Source organism: Talpa europaea, assembly GCF_964194135.1.
Source record: "Talpa europaea genome assembly, chromosome: 13".
Classification (NCBI taxonomy): Eukaryota; Metazoa; Chordata; class Mammalia; order Eulipotyphla; family Talpidae; genus Talpa; species Talpa europaea.
In genome coordinates this window covers 68,228,634-68,243,430 of record NC_140080.1, presented here as the reverse complement: position 1 = coordinate 68,243,430, position 14,797 = coordinate 68,228,634, and the positions used below count along the sequence as shown (strand labels likewise).

Below are 14,797 nucleotides of genomic sequence, written 5' to 3'. Positions count from 1 at the left end.
ACATCAATAAAAGAAGGTGATATTTTTGATATGCAAATGGAAAGTTGGAGTTGAAAGTACTGCAAGTGCAAGCCTGCTGTGGAGATACAGCCCCACGCTGTTAACTGAACTATTACTCTGTCGTGCAATACCATGCACAAAGGCACATATGTAGAAATCAAAATCATTCTCATATATTATCTGCCAAAATCACAATGCAACCTAAGAGAATTGTATAAAATTACACATTTCTCTGTGAGACATGAGCATGACAAAACCCAAACCCCACATTGGTATGTGTCAGTATTGTTTTCTGGATTTAGCCCAACCTTACAGAAAATTCATCTACCATCTGAGTACACTCATACTTCATATCATGCTTAAAAATAAGAAAACAATATCTTGGTTTTTTTTTTAATTTTATTTTTATATTCCCCATACAATTGCAACCCCCTTATTTTAACCCCAATCCCACCTTTCCCCACCCCCACCCCCATAGTGTGTCTCTGGTTCATAGTTGTTTGTTGATTTTGATTTTTTCTTTCTTATAGTTATTCTTTTTCCTGGTCCCTTATTTAAGTTTTCTAGATTCCTGCTATGAGTGAGACCATCCGGTATTTTTCTTTTTCTTTCTGGCTTATTTCGCTGGGCATGATCCCTTCCAGCGCCATCCATGTTGCTGCAAATTGCATGTGTTTATCTTTTTTGAATGCTGAGTAATGGTGTATACGTACCACATCTTCTTGATCCAGTCATCTATTTTTGGGCATTTGGGTTGTTTCCAAAGCTTAGCTATTGTAAATAGTGCTGCTATAAACATAGGGGTGCAGGTGCTCTTTGGAATTGATGTTTCTGTGTCCTTTGGGTAATACCTAGGAGTGGAATTGCTGGATCATATGGGAGCTCTATCTTTTGTAGGTTGAGGGATCTCCACTTTCCATAGTGGTTGGACCAGTTTGCACTCCCACCAGCAGTGCAGGAGAGTTCCTTTTTTCTTCACATCCTCGCCAACATTTGTCAAAAAATGGTCAGAAGAGCTAAAAAGAAATTTCTCCGAAGAGGAAATACAAATGGCCAACAGGCATATGAAAAAATGTTCAACATCACTTGCAATCAGAGAAATGCAAATCAAAACTACAATGAGATACCATCTCACACCAGTGAGAATGGCACATATTTTTTTTTATGTTGGGTTTTAGATTCTACTAGAACAGATGTTATATAGCTACTTAAACTGATTCAGACACATATGTGACATATATAAAGGCACTGTAGTTATATACTAATTCAGATATATTTAATTGTAATGTTCTATAGTTTGCTCACAGCTTAAAGTTATAAGCAGCATAAAAAATAAGATTCCATGGGGGTAATAATTCAAAATAAATGAAAATATTATATTAGAAAATTCAAAAAAGCAAAGCAAAACCATGAGAAGTGAGTATACTACTGTTAAGCCAATATGATTTAGAGAGGAGCTCATCTAACAGTAGTTGAATATCTTTGTTTCTTAATCTGTATAACCAAATTTCTCAAACTTGATGAATGTGTAGACCAATTCTAAAAGGAAAAAACCAAATAAAATAACAACAGTGTTGTTATTTTTTATAATGGCATTTGAATACATATAAATTTTAAAAAGTCATTCTAAGTTGCTTGTGCCCAGAGCTCTGAAAGAAATTTATAGATTCAGATCAGAACATAAACAAAGCAAATTAAGTGAAAATTATTAAAATACCTACTATGAAAACATTTGTGAAGGTGGCACTGGAACTGGCCTTTCAAGAATGAATAGGATGAATAGTGAGTGAATAGAGGTTAGGAGAGAAAGGCTCAGGTTAAAGGAAGAATGAAAAAGAGGGCTTGGGTATGTGAGTTTGGCGGGTGTGTGAGTGTGGCTAGTGTGCCGTGAGATAGAGAATGGGTTCTTTGGGCTCTGATGTCTGAAGTGGGGGATGTAAGGTTAGCTGGCTTTTGAAACAAATCTTGGGGACCTTGAGGGGGTCAAGGAAACAGACCTCCTTCTGTATGCATGGGAATTCCTGAAGGCAGAAGTCAGCAGAAGAATAAGATGAGCAGTGCTGTATTCTTAAATACTAAATTTGCAGCAATATTTAAACAAATTGGAAGAGTAAAAAATGAGATCGAAAATCTATCCAGGAGCTCAGCTCCACGAGACCATACACTTGCTTCATTACTGTATGGTCAGGTCCTAGAACATAGCTGGTCCTTATGAGTGTGTGTTGAATGAATGTGTGATACTTGAATAAATGGCTCATCCATTCTACATCAGGTGAAAATGTGTAGAAGATAAAATCCAAATAAGGAGTTCAGAATAGAAGTAAAAAAATGGTAGAATGGCTTTAGGATTTATCTGTAATTAATTGAGACCTTGAGACGTATGAAAGATTTAAAGGAGTGAGAAAAGGTGAATATCGTGTAACATGAACTCTTAAGAAATGTCTATAGCTACAGCTAATGTAAAGGGGGAAAAAACTGAAGGTAATGAGAGAGAGAAAAGTGAATCAGGAGATGATATTCGCCCAGCAGCCAAAGGAGTAGAATCTGTGATGTCCAGGTTATATTTCTTTTAAATGTTAAAGTGCTTTTTTTTTTTTTTTAGAGGAAATTTACTTGGAAGGATTTATAGAGTCTAGTTATCCTAGCATTAAAAATGATCTTAACAGGTGTGTAAAACTTAATGTTGAAGGGGTTAAGGTAAAACCAGCCAAATAAAGCATATCCTGGAGGCATGCTACATATAGGGAAATGTCAGGATAACATTTCCTTATTTTGGGATTTAGTTCACAGTTCTTTTAAATTCTTGTTACTGTATTTTGAACTAAATATGTAAGTTTTAATAGACTATACAGAGTAGTTGAGCAACAGAACAATTATATCACAGAAATTGTTAGGAATTCATTTAATGTAGTGTCTCTGTTAGTGGTTTACCCTAGGATATTTTAAGTGATTATATTGTTTTATTTCTAGACAATTTTTGTGGAACCTATTTTGCCTAAAGCAGGCACTTGGTTTAGTTGTTTAAAAAAAATAAATAAGGCATAAGCTCAAAAATAAGCATGGGTTTCTTCTACTTTATGGCTTTGAAAATCATTCTAAATCCTCTTGATATAGAGTGTTTACTACATCAGCTAGCAGTTGGATTTAACATTAAATTTTATTTTGATTAACTTGACTGCAGTTGTTTCTTGGCTGCCTTTTTAGAACCCACTGTGGAATAAAATTAAAACAGTTTTTATGATATAACAATTTAGTGCAGAAAACGTTTTTCTTCTTGTCTGTGTGTTTTCCCTCTTGAGTTTTCTGCATTTACCCCATGGCTCAGGTTTCTCTGCTCTCCAATCCCTCTTTTATAGTACTGCCAGATTAGTTTTCCTAAAGCATGCTTTGGCCATTCTCTTATCCAAAACCCTTCAGCGGCTCCCCATTGTCGCCTTCTATCTGAACCCAAGTCATCCATCAAGGAAGGACCAGCTGAAATGCTATATATTCCTGTTAACATTTTCTTGATCTTTTTTGCTAAAGTCTCCTTCTCTACTCAAGATTTCTTATTCCTCTTGCATAGACACACATGTCTTACATTAAATTATGTATGTACACATCTCACCAGTGAGATTGTCAACTTTTGGATGCAGGAACCAAGTTGTCTTTGTAATTTTTTTTTTGCCCACTCCCCCAATGTTTTGTACATAAAAATGCTAAGTGTTTGTTGACCTTCAATTTTACACATTCAATCTGTATAGTCTATCAACTATAGCTCAATAAAAGTCGTTTAAAAAGCAGTCTAAATAGGGAGTAATGTTGCATAAATGAATAAGGAATATCGGAACATGACACATTTGTGTACTGCTCTGTATTTCTGCTCAGTGATCTTACCCTTTACAGCAGGTCCTCAAATAACATCATTTCATTCAGCATCTTTTTGTTATAACCTTGTCAAGGAAAAGAATCAATTCATGATTGAAGTCACTTGCTTGGCTTTCCTCCAGGTACTGATGTTTGCTCAAACATCGCAAACCTGTACATGTTAGAGTCTTTGGCGTGTTTCAGTTGTGCCAGTCAGTGTGAGTGTGGGTGTGTGTGTAAGTGCACCCTGCAATGGAAGGCCATCCTGGCCAGGACTGGGTCCCTCCTGAACCCTGAGGTGCTGTGATAGGCTATAGCCTCTGTTACCCACTACTATGATAAGCAGGTGGGAAAATGAATGAATGAATGAATACAAAGGATCGGTTCATATTAGAAGTGTTTTGGGTGTTTATTTAGAAGTTTGGTGACGCTTTTATGACCAAAAATATGCTGTAGGAATTTAACTCTTGTTTATATAAATTAGCCTATGATAACTTGGTTTCTCATATTTCTTTTTAAAGTTAAAACAGTTTCCAAGCGCCTGTAATCTTAAGATCTTGGACCTTATATCTTGACCTTAAGCGAGGACTTTAATTGCACTTTTGCTCCCCGTTGACCTTTTACTTTCTAATTCATAATTTAATCATTCATTTCTTGTTAATGTGTGACTATCTTCCTCCTGTTGAATAGTAAGCATTCCAGGCCAGGAATCTTTGTTTTGTTCACTGATGTCTTTTCCAGATGTTGGGAACAATGCTTGTCATTCATCGAGTAAACGAGTGAAACTTGTAATACAAAGTCAAGTTCTCCCTGTTTTTTGGATTACTGTTGATAATTTTGAAAGCAAAGACCAGTGTGGTGCTGAAATAGCAAGGGGATGCTGTAGAGAGAAATCCCAAAGTCCATGGCTACCCAACTCTGGGCAAGCTTCTTGACTGCTCTGTAGGTCATTTCCTCACCTGTAAAAGGATAATATGACCTAAACTGTGTTTTTACAAGGTTAAGCTTACAATAGAATTAATAGCTTAAATTTCTTAATCATTCCTAATATGATATGCCAGACATCTTCCCTGGCTGTGTAGACATTGGCACTACACATTTTCCCTTGGTATTACCATGGCTTCACAACTACTCTGTCAAGCAGAAGTGTTGTGGCTCCATCCCTTGGGTAAAAAAAAGAAGCTTCCAGCCCAGGACCACACATGGCAGGAGCAGAGCTTTTATAGACTAAATCCACTGGATTCTAACACCCTTGCTCTTAATGCCCGCCTGCTGTGCAAGTGCCCTTTTCTTAACTACCCTCTGCTTCCTGGGAGAGAGTTTGGAGGAGTATGAGATAGTGGGTCTAGATTTTTCTTTCCTGCCTTAACATGCTTGAGGGATGTAAAGGGTTCATGAGTACCAGCGGCCTCACTGAGATATGTTTTTATGAACTTGGTCCTTCCAAAGTGAAGGGCCTGGGAATCTGGTTTGAAAAATCCTCCCTGGTTAATTGGACCTTTACCCTGCTAGAGGACCTACACCTCAGGCCTGTTTCTTTTTCTTACATCCTGTTCCTTGCACCACCCCCCAATTTCAGTATCTCCTGCAACAAAGATATAAATTTATTTTTGCATTAAGTCTTTTTAAAGATTCATGCTTTATTGTTTGAAGACAAATTGTATGGTTTATGATTGTAAAACCAAGTTGATCATTACAGCCTCCTCTACTTTTTTATTGAAAAAATACTGAAACACTTAAAAATTTTTGAGGGATCTGTAAATGCCATTTCAAAACATAGTTCAATCACTATCCCCTTTTGTATACTGTAAGATAATACACATCAAAAATAAGGAAGGCTAATTGTTTTCTGTATAAAGGAATTAACCTGCTCAGGTATTTTTTTAATGAGTATTTAAAGTTATTAAACCAGGATTAATGGTTAGATTATTTCAACATTTTAAAAAGCCATCTTTAAAGTTTCAGGAAATGGATTTCTTTTTAGAAATAGTTTGTCACCGGTTCAAATGCTAAAAAGGTACTTCAGAAAATATTAAAATGAAAAACATTTCATTTGTATGTTATAAAACTTCATTATTTTTAATTGATTGGTAGGTTTGGTAGGAGGCCAGAGAGAACTGGCAGAACATTGAATTTAAAAGGAGATATAGGTATTTAATTTCAAGTACTATTTCAACAGAGAAATGTTTATTATTTGGTTTTGCTAGTTGTATTGTTGTGATTAAGAGCAGAAGCTTTGGATTTAGTCTGACCTAGGCTTGAACCCCCACTTTTTTGCTTATTGAATCTGTGGACTTAGACATATCACTTAACATTCTCACCTGTTAAGAAGGAGCAACACCTATCTTACAGTGTTTGATAACTTGAAATGTATATGTGTAGAATCTGAGTAGTGCCTAGTGTATTGTCCGCATTTAATAACTGTTTTATTAGTAAAATAGAACCCTTTAGTTCTTTGAGAATGTCTTTGGGAGTCTGGTTTTTGAGAATCTCTTTGCAAATAAGTGGGAGACATTTTTATGGACTCCTGTGTGTAATTGTCAAGCTGGTATGGGAGCGCATTTTATTACTGATTCAAAATTGAACTCATCTTGGAATGAACTCTCAATTTCTGTATTAGTGAAGTTTTAACTAATTAAGTTTTATTGCAGAGAATGGAATAAGCACATCCTAATTCTAAGTTTTTTATGTAAAATCATATTTTCTAGGAGAATGCATAGAAGGGCTCCGGGAAAATGACTACCTTCTGATCCATTCATGCCGTCAGTGGACCACCATCACTGCCCATAGCTTGGAGGAGGGGCACTATGTCATTGGGCCAAAGATAGAGATTCCGGTACATTATGCAGGTAAAACTCCTCTCGGGGCAAGAAAAGACAGAGGAAGGAAGGAATTATCTATAAACTGGAGTGTATCATGACTTGGAGAAAAAAGAATCCAACACTTTTGTGCGGTAATTTTATTAGTGAAAGCTCAGTTTTGTTTTGTCATAGGTATTTCTAATTAATGCATGTACTAAAATGCAGATTCTTTTGAAATAATTATAGACTGAAAAATTTGCAAAAAGAAAACATATCTCTGCTGTTTTGGAAAGACAGTCAACATGTGTACCCAACCTCTGTGTACTAGGGTCTCTTGAACATTGCTTTTGTCAGTGACTTTGATATCATGATTTCATAAGATACCAATTTACACATGAGCATTGTGACCTGCTTTTAAAAGTTTTAGATTGGCAGTTCAGATACCTAAACATGTGCCTCTTTGCAATAAAGCATCTGGAACACAGGCAGCTGAAGTCACCTCACTGCTTTGTTAAAGTAGGGTAATAGTTGCCTTCTCACTTCAGTCAACTCCATTAGGTTCAACAATGCCATTTAATTAGTTTCTATTAAATGCATTCTATGCGCAGCCCTTTTCCAGCTTAGGATATATCTAGTAACTTGAATACATTTTCAATAATAGGTTACAGATGCAGTTTGTTTTTTTAATTATACTTCCTATATTTTCTTCTGATACCTATAGTTCATTATTTAAGGGGTCTTGGCTTTTTCTCTATTACTATTAATTTTTTGAAAATCTGAAGCAAGGCATTTTAGTCAATTAACATAAATTGCATAGCTCTGGATTTTTAAGTGGAACCTCTGTAATGCCCAGAGAGTTGTTTGTTTGGAAAAGGGACCTTGCTGTATTACCACTGTTTGAATAGCAGCAAATGATATGTGTCCAGTATTTGTTGAATGAATGGTTCTAACCCATTTTCATTCCTATGAGTCAATTGCTGATGTGGCCTAAGGAGCACTTAGCTTCTCAGAGCTCATGTGTGTGTGTGTGTGTGTGTGTGTGTGTGTGTGTGTGTGTGTATATACACAAGAAAGAATTTCCATGACTTAAAACTTTGTCCTCTAGAATTATATTTCCTAGTTGTTGGAGAAGACTTATTGGAAAAAGAAGGAACATAAAGCTGCAGAAAAGTATTACAAATGTGAGATTAGAAACCAGGCCAAAGGGGCAGAGAATGAAGCACATACACAAACATACATATACATACATACATAGACACATATCTTGTCTCCTGCAAGGTGTTCCTACAATAGATGAGATACATGCTATTCTGGTTCCTCTCTTTTATAGAAAACTGAAAAGCAATTTAAAAGATTGTACTTCTTCATATATATGATTTTACCTAATCTGCTGTGTTCTTCCATTAATAGACTTTTCCCCCAAACCCATCATGAATGGCTCGGTCAAGTCATTTTTCCCAAAGGAATGCTTTCCTTTGATCATTTACTCAAATATCTTTAGAGTCTCCAAACTACCACTGGATTCTGACTTGTTGCTTAAGCTCCTCCAGGAGACTGGTTTTGATCTACTACACTAACGTAGACCAAAGGTGAACCTTCCACCTCAGCTAAATTAGTCACTACCCTGTTTCCTGGACATATTGGAGGTTTCTCCATGTACGCAATGCACCCTATGGAGTTGCCTTTCTCAGCCTTGCTCTTTCATTGCATCTGGAGAGTGCTGTCCCCATGGGGGCTCCAATATACTGACAGGGTATCATATTCATTTGGCACATGTCCTCAGTCTTCATTCTGTTACCTTTTCCTGTTGCACATATATACTTCCTTTGCCGATTGAAGTGTATACTCTGTAACCGGTAAGACCAATTCTACAAGACCTCTGTGAATCTTTTTGATGTGTACACACAAGTTATAATTCTTTAAGGCTATAAATGCTCCATCTAGGGATCTCAAACCTGGCTACACATAAGACTCACCTGGGACCTTTAACAATGACAGATACCCAGGGCTCTTCTCGAGATTCTGGAGTAATTGGTTCTGAGTGTGGTTTTGGCATCAGGATTTTAAAAGCTCCTCCTATGGTTGAATTAGGCAACAAAGGTTAGGAACCCTTTGTTCTGGAATGGATATTCACAATGTTAGATACATTTTCCCCAAATACCTACAAGTACTTGTAAAAGTGGAATGTCTTAAATATATTTCATTTATTTTATGTATTACTTATTTTATTGATAGCCATTCAATAAAAGAAAGGTAGGGAAGAAAGGTAGGGCATGTGCAACAAGTTACTATGTATCTGCAAGGAAGATGATAGTACACTTAGCTAGGTAACCAGTCACCTTTCGGATACTTTTTTTTTTTTTAAGGTATAATTGAAATGCTAACACTGAAAGGAACCATGGACATTTGGAACACATCACTTTACATGAAAGGAGGAAAAAATATATTAAAGGAAGGAAGGAAAACTTAAAACACGGCTGTCTTAGTTCAGGCTGCTGTAACAAAATACCATAAAATGGGTGGATCATAAACAATAGGAAATTATTTTGCACATTTCTGGGGCCTGGGAAGATCCAGTGTATGGTAAGGGCCCACTTTCAGTTTGCAGATCATCCTTTTGCTGTGTCCTCATGTGGTGCAGAGGGAAAGTGAGTGATCATCTCTCTCCTGTCCCTTCTTAGAAGGGCACTAACCCCATTCATGAGGGTTCCATCCTCATGACCTAGAAATCTTCTAAAGCCCTCTCCAAATACCAGCACATTAGGAATTACACTTCCACATCTGATTTAGGGAGGACATATTCAGTCCATATCAAAGGCCACATATCTCTAGTTTCTGAGAGATTTGATAAGATTAATTTCTCTTTTTTTGTATCTCAAATAATAAATATTAGGATGAAAAAGTATTTCATCATTTTATTCAACAACTATTATGACAACTTTCCAAATAGTTATTTTTAACAACAACACTTACTTGGACAAAGATATATATACATATTTGTATGTTTATAAAATACATTGTTTTGCACAGATTTTCTTTAAGGAGTTCTCATAATTTTACAATCTCTTCTCCTCTGTGCATTTATCTATAGAGTGTTTCTCAGTGATAAGATTAATTTCAAAGTATTTCAACAACATATTTATTAACAAGCTCAATCTGTGGAAGAAAGAAAGTGTAAACTGTGGAGACCAAAAATATTGTCTTTCTGGGTTGTTAGTGCTCCAGTTTTAATTAGTAGAAGAAACCATTATCCATGCATATTTTACTGATTTGTCAGAATCACCCGAGTTGAGATTCTTTCCTTATTCTTTGAGGAAAATTAATAAGCAATAATTAAATAAGTTTACCATAGAATGAAACTCACCAGCTTTGTAAGCCACCTAATTGGATTCTTGGTTCTGATGTTTCTGTCTGTATTACTTTGGGTCAGTTAGCTTAATCTTCCTATACCTTAAGATTCCTCATCTATTAAATGGGGTTAGTTATAGTACCTTTCTCTTAAGGTAGTTGTAAAGATTAAAAGAAGCAATACAAGTAAAACACCTTCCAGAGTGCTTACCATTTAGAAAGTGCTCCATAAATGTTCATGGTGATGATTATGATAATGAAGCAACAAAATGTTTCTAAAGATTTAACACTGTTATCTTGTACTAATTATAAGTTGAATTACTTTTCTGTTCATTAAAGCAGGCTGAACAACTGAGTTCCCTCAACATTGTTTTGACTGCCATTTTTGGTGTTGTTGCTGTTTTAACTTCTTTTAAACCCAATAGGATAATATATTCCTTATGCCATTTACTCAGTTTCACCTATTTTTAACATCCCTTTGCCATGTTTATTTTATCATTCTCTCTCCCTCTCTTTTTTCTATACACATAGATACACACACATAATTTATTTTTTCTGGGTCATTTGAAGTGGTCGGCATATATCCCCCCTAGTGCTTCATTATGTATTTCCTAAGAACAAGGATGTCCTCTTATGTAACTACAGTACTGTTAACAAGTTCAAGAGACATTTAATACTATTATCTAATCTACAGCTCATGTTCCAGTTTTTTCAGTTGTTCCCATAATGTCCTTTAATGCATATTTTCCTCAGGACAGTATCCAGTCTAGGACCACTTATTGTATTTCATTATCATGTCTCTTTAGTTTCCTTTGATTTAGGACAAATGCTCAACCTTCCTTATGCTTCCTGATGTAAACAATTTGAAGAAAATAGACAAGTTGTTTTCTAGAATAGCTCTCAATTCTAGTTTTGCAGTCTCCTTAGATTAGATCTAGTTTTGCATTCTTTCTGGATTGCTGTCTATGTGATATGTCCTGCTTAGGGATCACATTTGCAGGCACATTGTAGTCACGATACCCCTTTGACCCTGGTTGGTGACATTGACTTTGATTTGTTGGTTAGGGTTTTGATCTCTCTGCTGTTTAATTTACTTCGTGATTACTGAAAAATTTGAAGGGAGACAATTTGAGATTCTTTAATAATCCTATTCTTTTTCTCTAATTCTTCTCCCCCTGTTATGAGCCATTCTTGATGATTTCTGTCTAAGTTTTTACTAATAAGTGGTAAAATGGTGCATTTCTAACTTGATTCCATTTATCCTTATATTTGTTAATTATTTTTCTGCTTATCTTTTTACTTACCTATTATTAGTATGGACTTATGGATTCTCACTTTATTGTGTGTGTTTTAATTTATTTTGATGCTCAAATTTTTCCAAAAATAGCCATTTGGGTACAAGATGGCTCATGTAGCTCTATAACATGCACTGGCACTCCCTTTTCAATTATGTCCTTATTTTCTATAATAGGTGGCAACCATTCTTTTCAGTCAGAATGTACTTTCAGACAAGGCAGTGGTCCTGTTCCAGGCAATGGCCTCATTTTGCAGTTTGTGTAAATGGTGTTCCTTGTGCAGTTCACAGCCCAGGTAGCCATACACAGCTCTATTCATATATATTCTAGAAAGTAGTAAAATTGAGCATTTTTAGGATAGCACAATTTGAGTGCCTTTCCCATTTTCACCATCAGAGATTTTTAATGAAATTCCTCATGTGAAAGAAATAACTTCATAAAACTAAATTAAACCTTGTGATTCATCAAATAGCACTATGATATCTTAATAAGAAGAATTTCCCTTTTCTGAATTCTGAAATTACTACATGTGCTTTGGAGAAAAAAATAAAGACTTCCCTCATTCTGACAAAGTAAGTTTTTCATTTTTGTATAAAAGGCATTTTCTTAGCATAACAAACAATTGAATCCAAGAGAATGTGTTCAGTCAGCATCACATATTTTGCTAACAGTGGAGAAACCACTCAAAAAAAAATTGGCAGTGTTTAGAAGAGTGATTGTTACTTTCACACAGTTTTATTCAAAAGACACCACAAATAAGTCTTATCTGAACTTCTTTTAACTTCCCATTGCTTTCCAAGTGCAAAGATTTCCTAAAGAACATACAGTTTGATCTCAGACTTTTTTTCATTCTGCATTCTTACACCATCTAAATTATTGTCTGCCTGAAATAGCCGCTGCTATTTCACCTTGTGCCTGCCCCCATATCTTGACTTATTAAACAAACTAACAAAATCCGTTTTGAAAATTTAAAAAAAAAACCTGATACAAATGAATTATAGCTAAGAGTGTCTAAAGATAGATGATTTTCCATTTTACAGTTCACATTTCCATTCATGAGATATCTTTTGTCTCAGGGTTGTCACTTAAGCCCACTCAACTTATTTACCACTGAAGCTGGGGACTCAGGTCCCCTTATTCATGTTGACCCTTCTACAGCCTTAAACCTAATTTAGTATTCATAATTTGGCATGTTTCCTTCAGGCTAGATATGCGATTGCCTGTGGATTTTTATTTACCAATCCTAAGCTCCAAGTTTCCCATCGAGGAAATCGAGATTTACCTTCAAGAATGTCATGAGAGTTCTCTGAGATCTGGCTCGTGTAAATGACTCAACACTACTTGGCACAGATGAGAACTAAATAAATGCCATTTCCTCATTCTCACCTCTCTTATGAAAACCACCCCAAAAAAGACAGTATTGAGAAACCAAATGGTCAGAATGTGAGGTGTCTGTAGACCCAAGTTCCACCAATTTGAGAAATAGCGGAATTCTGAATGGGTTTATGAGAATTTAAATCATTTGTTGCCATGCTTGTGGTCATCATAGGTGAACAGATTGCTGTTCATAAGCTGAACATAAGCATCTGAAATAAACTGTAGCCACGTTTGACATCTATTTTTAACTGTCATCTTCCTGCAAATTCGGTGAATCCATAGCAAGCTAAAATGATCTCAGTACTTCCCCTCCTAGCTGTAATATGTACAGAAATAAGTGACAGTGGAGCACAAGGTAGATAAGACTTGCTTATAAAGTCTGCAAGTTCCTTATTCAGCAAGCACCTGGATTTGTATCAGCAGTGCCTTTTTTTAAAAATGCAGGATGTGCAGTGTCTGTCTCTCGGGCAAAATTATAGTAATGTGGTATCTAACATAACCTTGAATTGTAATTACTGAACAAAAGGAAATGTCGAAACAAGCTAATTTTATTCTCCTGGGTTGCAAGTTTAATTAGCATGAATCATCCATTTACAAAAGTAATGACTAGTGTTGAACAACACTTTGTGTACTTTTTCCTATTACATGGGGCAAAGCTGATGTGATAAAATGGAAAGTAACCAAACTTTCTTTTTGAAAGTACCAAGAATGAATGTAGTATGCCAAGGAATATTATCCCAGCCAGTTTTGCCAGTAATAAATGTTAGCTAATAAGAACCACTTTTCATAATTGAATGTTTAGATCATAGTTAGCAATAACTAAAATTTACTCATTGTTTAATATTTTCTAGATTCTTTGTTAGCTCAGCATTTTACTTTCATGTTTTTCACAGCAAACCAATGGAGATGGATTCTATTATTTTCTGCATTTTGCACAAACATAAACTGAGGTTTAGCGATATTAAGTATCTTGTAATATTACATAGCTAATAAGTATGATTTGACTCGGGATATGTGACTCCAGAGCCTGCTTCCCTCACCACTGTCTGTTAAGTGCAAGAAGACATTTTCCATGTGAAAAACATAACGATCCTAGAGATGAGAGATCCTTTAGAATTAGACAGTAATAAAGATTGTATTTTTTTCCCTCCTTTTTCCACATAGCTCCCTATTTGTAGTCTGACTCTAGGGAAAACTTCAGTAGAGATCTGTCTTTACCTTTTCCAGATTTATAAGTCTTTTGCATCCAGGTGACATTCCTTTCTCTGAGTAAATTACCAGGAAGAAAACAAAGACAGGAAGAGCCTCCTGGAGAGCCCCTTGGGATGGAGAAGGCAATGTGTAGATTCTGGCTAGGGCTGGGGGCTTGGGGAAAGGGTCTTTTAAGTGTGACTGAGAAAGTCGATCATCTTCTAATGGGGACTTTCAGTGAATAAAAAGAAGGAAAATTAGATTGCAGACAGGTTAAAATGAGTTGGTAGGTGTGACAGCAAGCAAAGATCAACAATTTTTTTTCAAAGATGTTTTAAAGAAAATTCCAGTGAGAGTACATAGATGTGAGAGGCTATTTAAAGAATAATGGTGTCCAAAGAACCTTTCCTAGACTATGGGGAATGGTTCAGAAGAGAAAAGAGGGTGAAAATAATTAAGTCATGTAATAGTAGCCTGGTGTCTGGGAAATTCTCTCTGCCATATATTTCTCTCTCCTTCCTACTTTTTTTACTTGATGTTATAGTTTTTGGCAGCTGCTGTAACATTATTTGTTGTCAGGTGTAAAGGAGATTGTAGAGTAAGGAAAAATGTCAGGCTTTTCTGCCCTCCCGCCATCAGGATAGATGAAGGATCCTTGTGGTCCTGAATGCATGCCTGATGGCGGGCACCTGGAATAGGGTGTGGGCATAGGTAGATGGGATTCACTTGGGCTGAGACTGTGCGTTTAAGGGCGGCGTCACAGGGATGCCAGCAGAAGCCAAGAGAGAAACAAGAGAAGCAGAAGCTGAGAGAAGGCCGGAGAGCCCAGAATGAAGACCTGCTGGGGGCTGGGTGGCTGCCAGCCTCCCGGCCCCCCAGCACCCCTGCCTGCCATATGCCTGGTGAGCCCCAATAAAAGACCTGCAAAACCCCTGAGGG

The 14,797-nt window shown here is 36.3% G+C and overlaps 1 protein-coding gene across 2 annotated transcripts in view; it reads left to right on the top strand.

Annotated features, from left to right (window-relative positions):
* Positions 1-14,797, top strand: part of GAREM1 (GRB2 associated regulator of MAPK1 subtype 1) — a gene marked incomplete at its 3' end in the record, with an annotated part of 180,435 nt that overhangs the window by 58,336 nt on the left and 107,302 nt on the right. For both annotated transcript variants that reach the window (XM_084252102.1, XM_084252101.1), the window contains exon 2: positions 6,555-6,695. In XM_084252102.1, the coding sequence (XP_084108228.1) occupies positions 6,555-6,695 (141 nt within the window). The remainder of the gene's footprint in view (positions 1-6,554; positions 6,696-14,797) is intronic.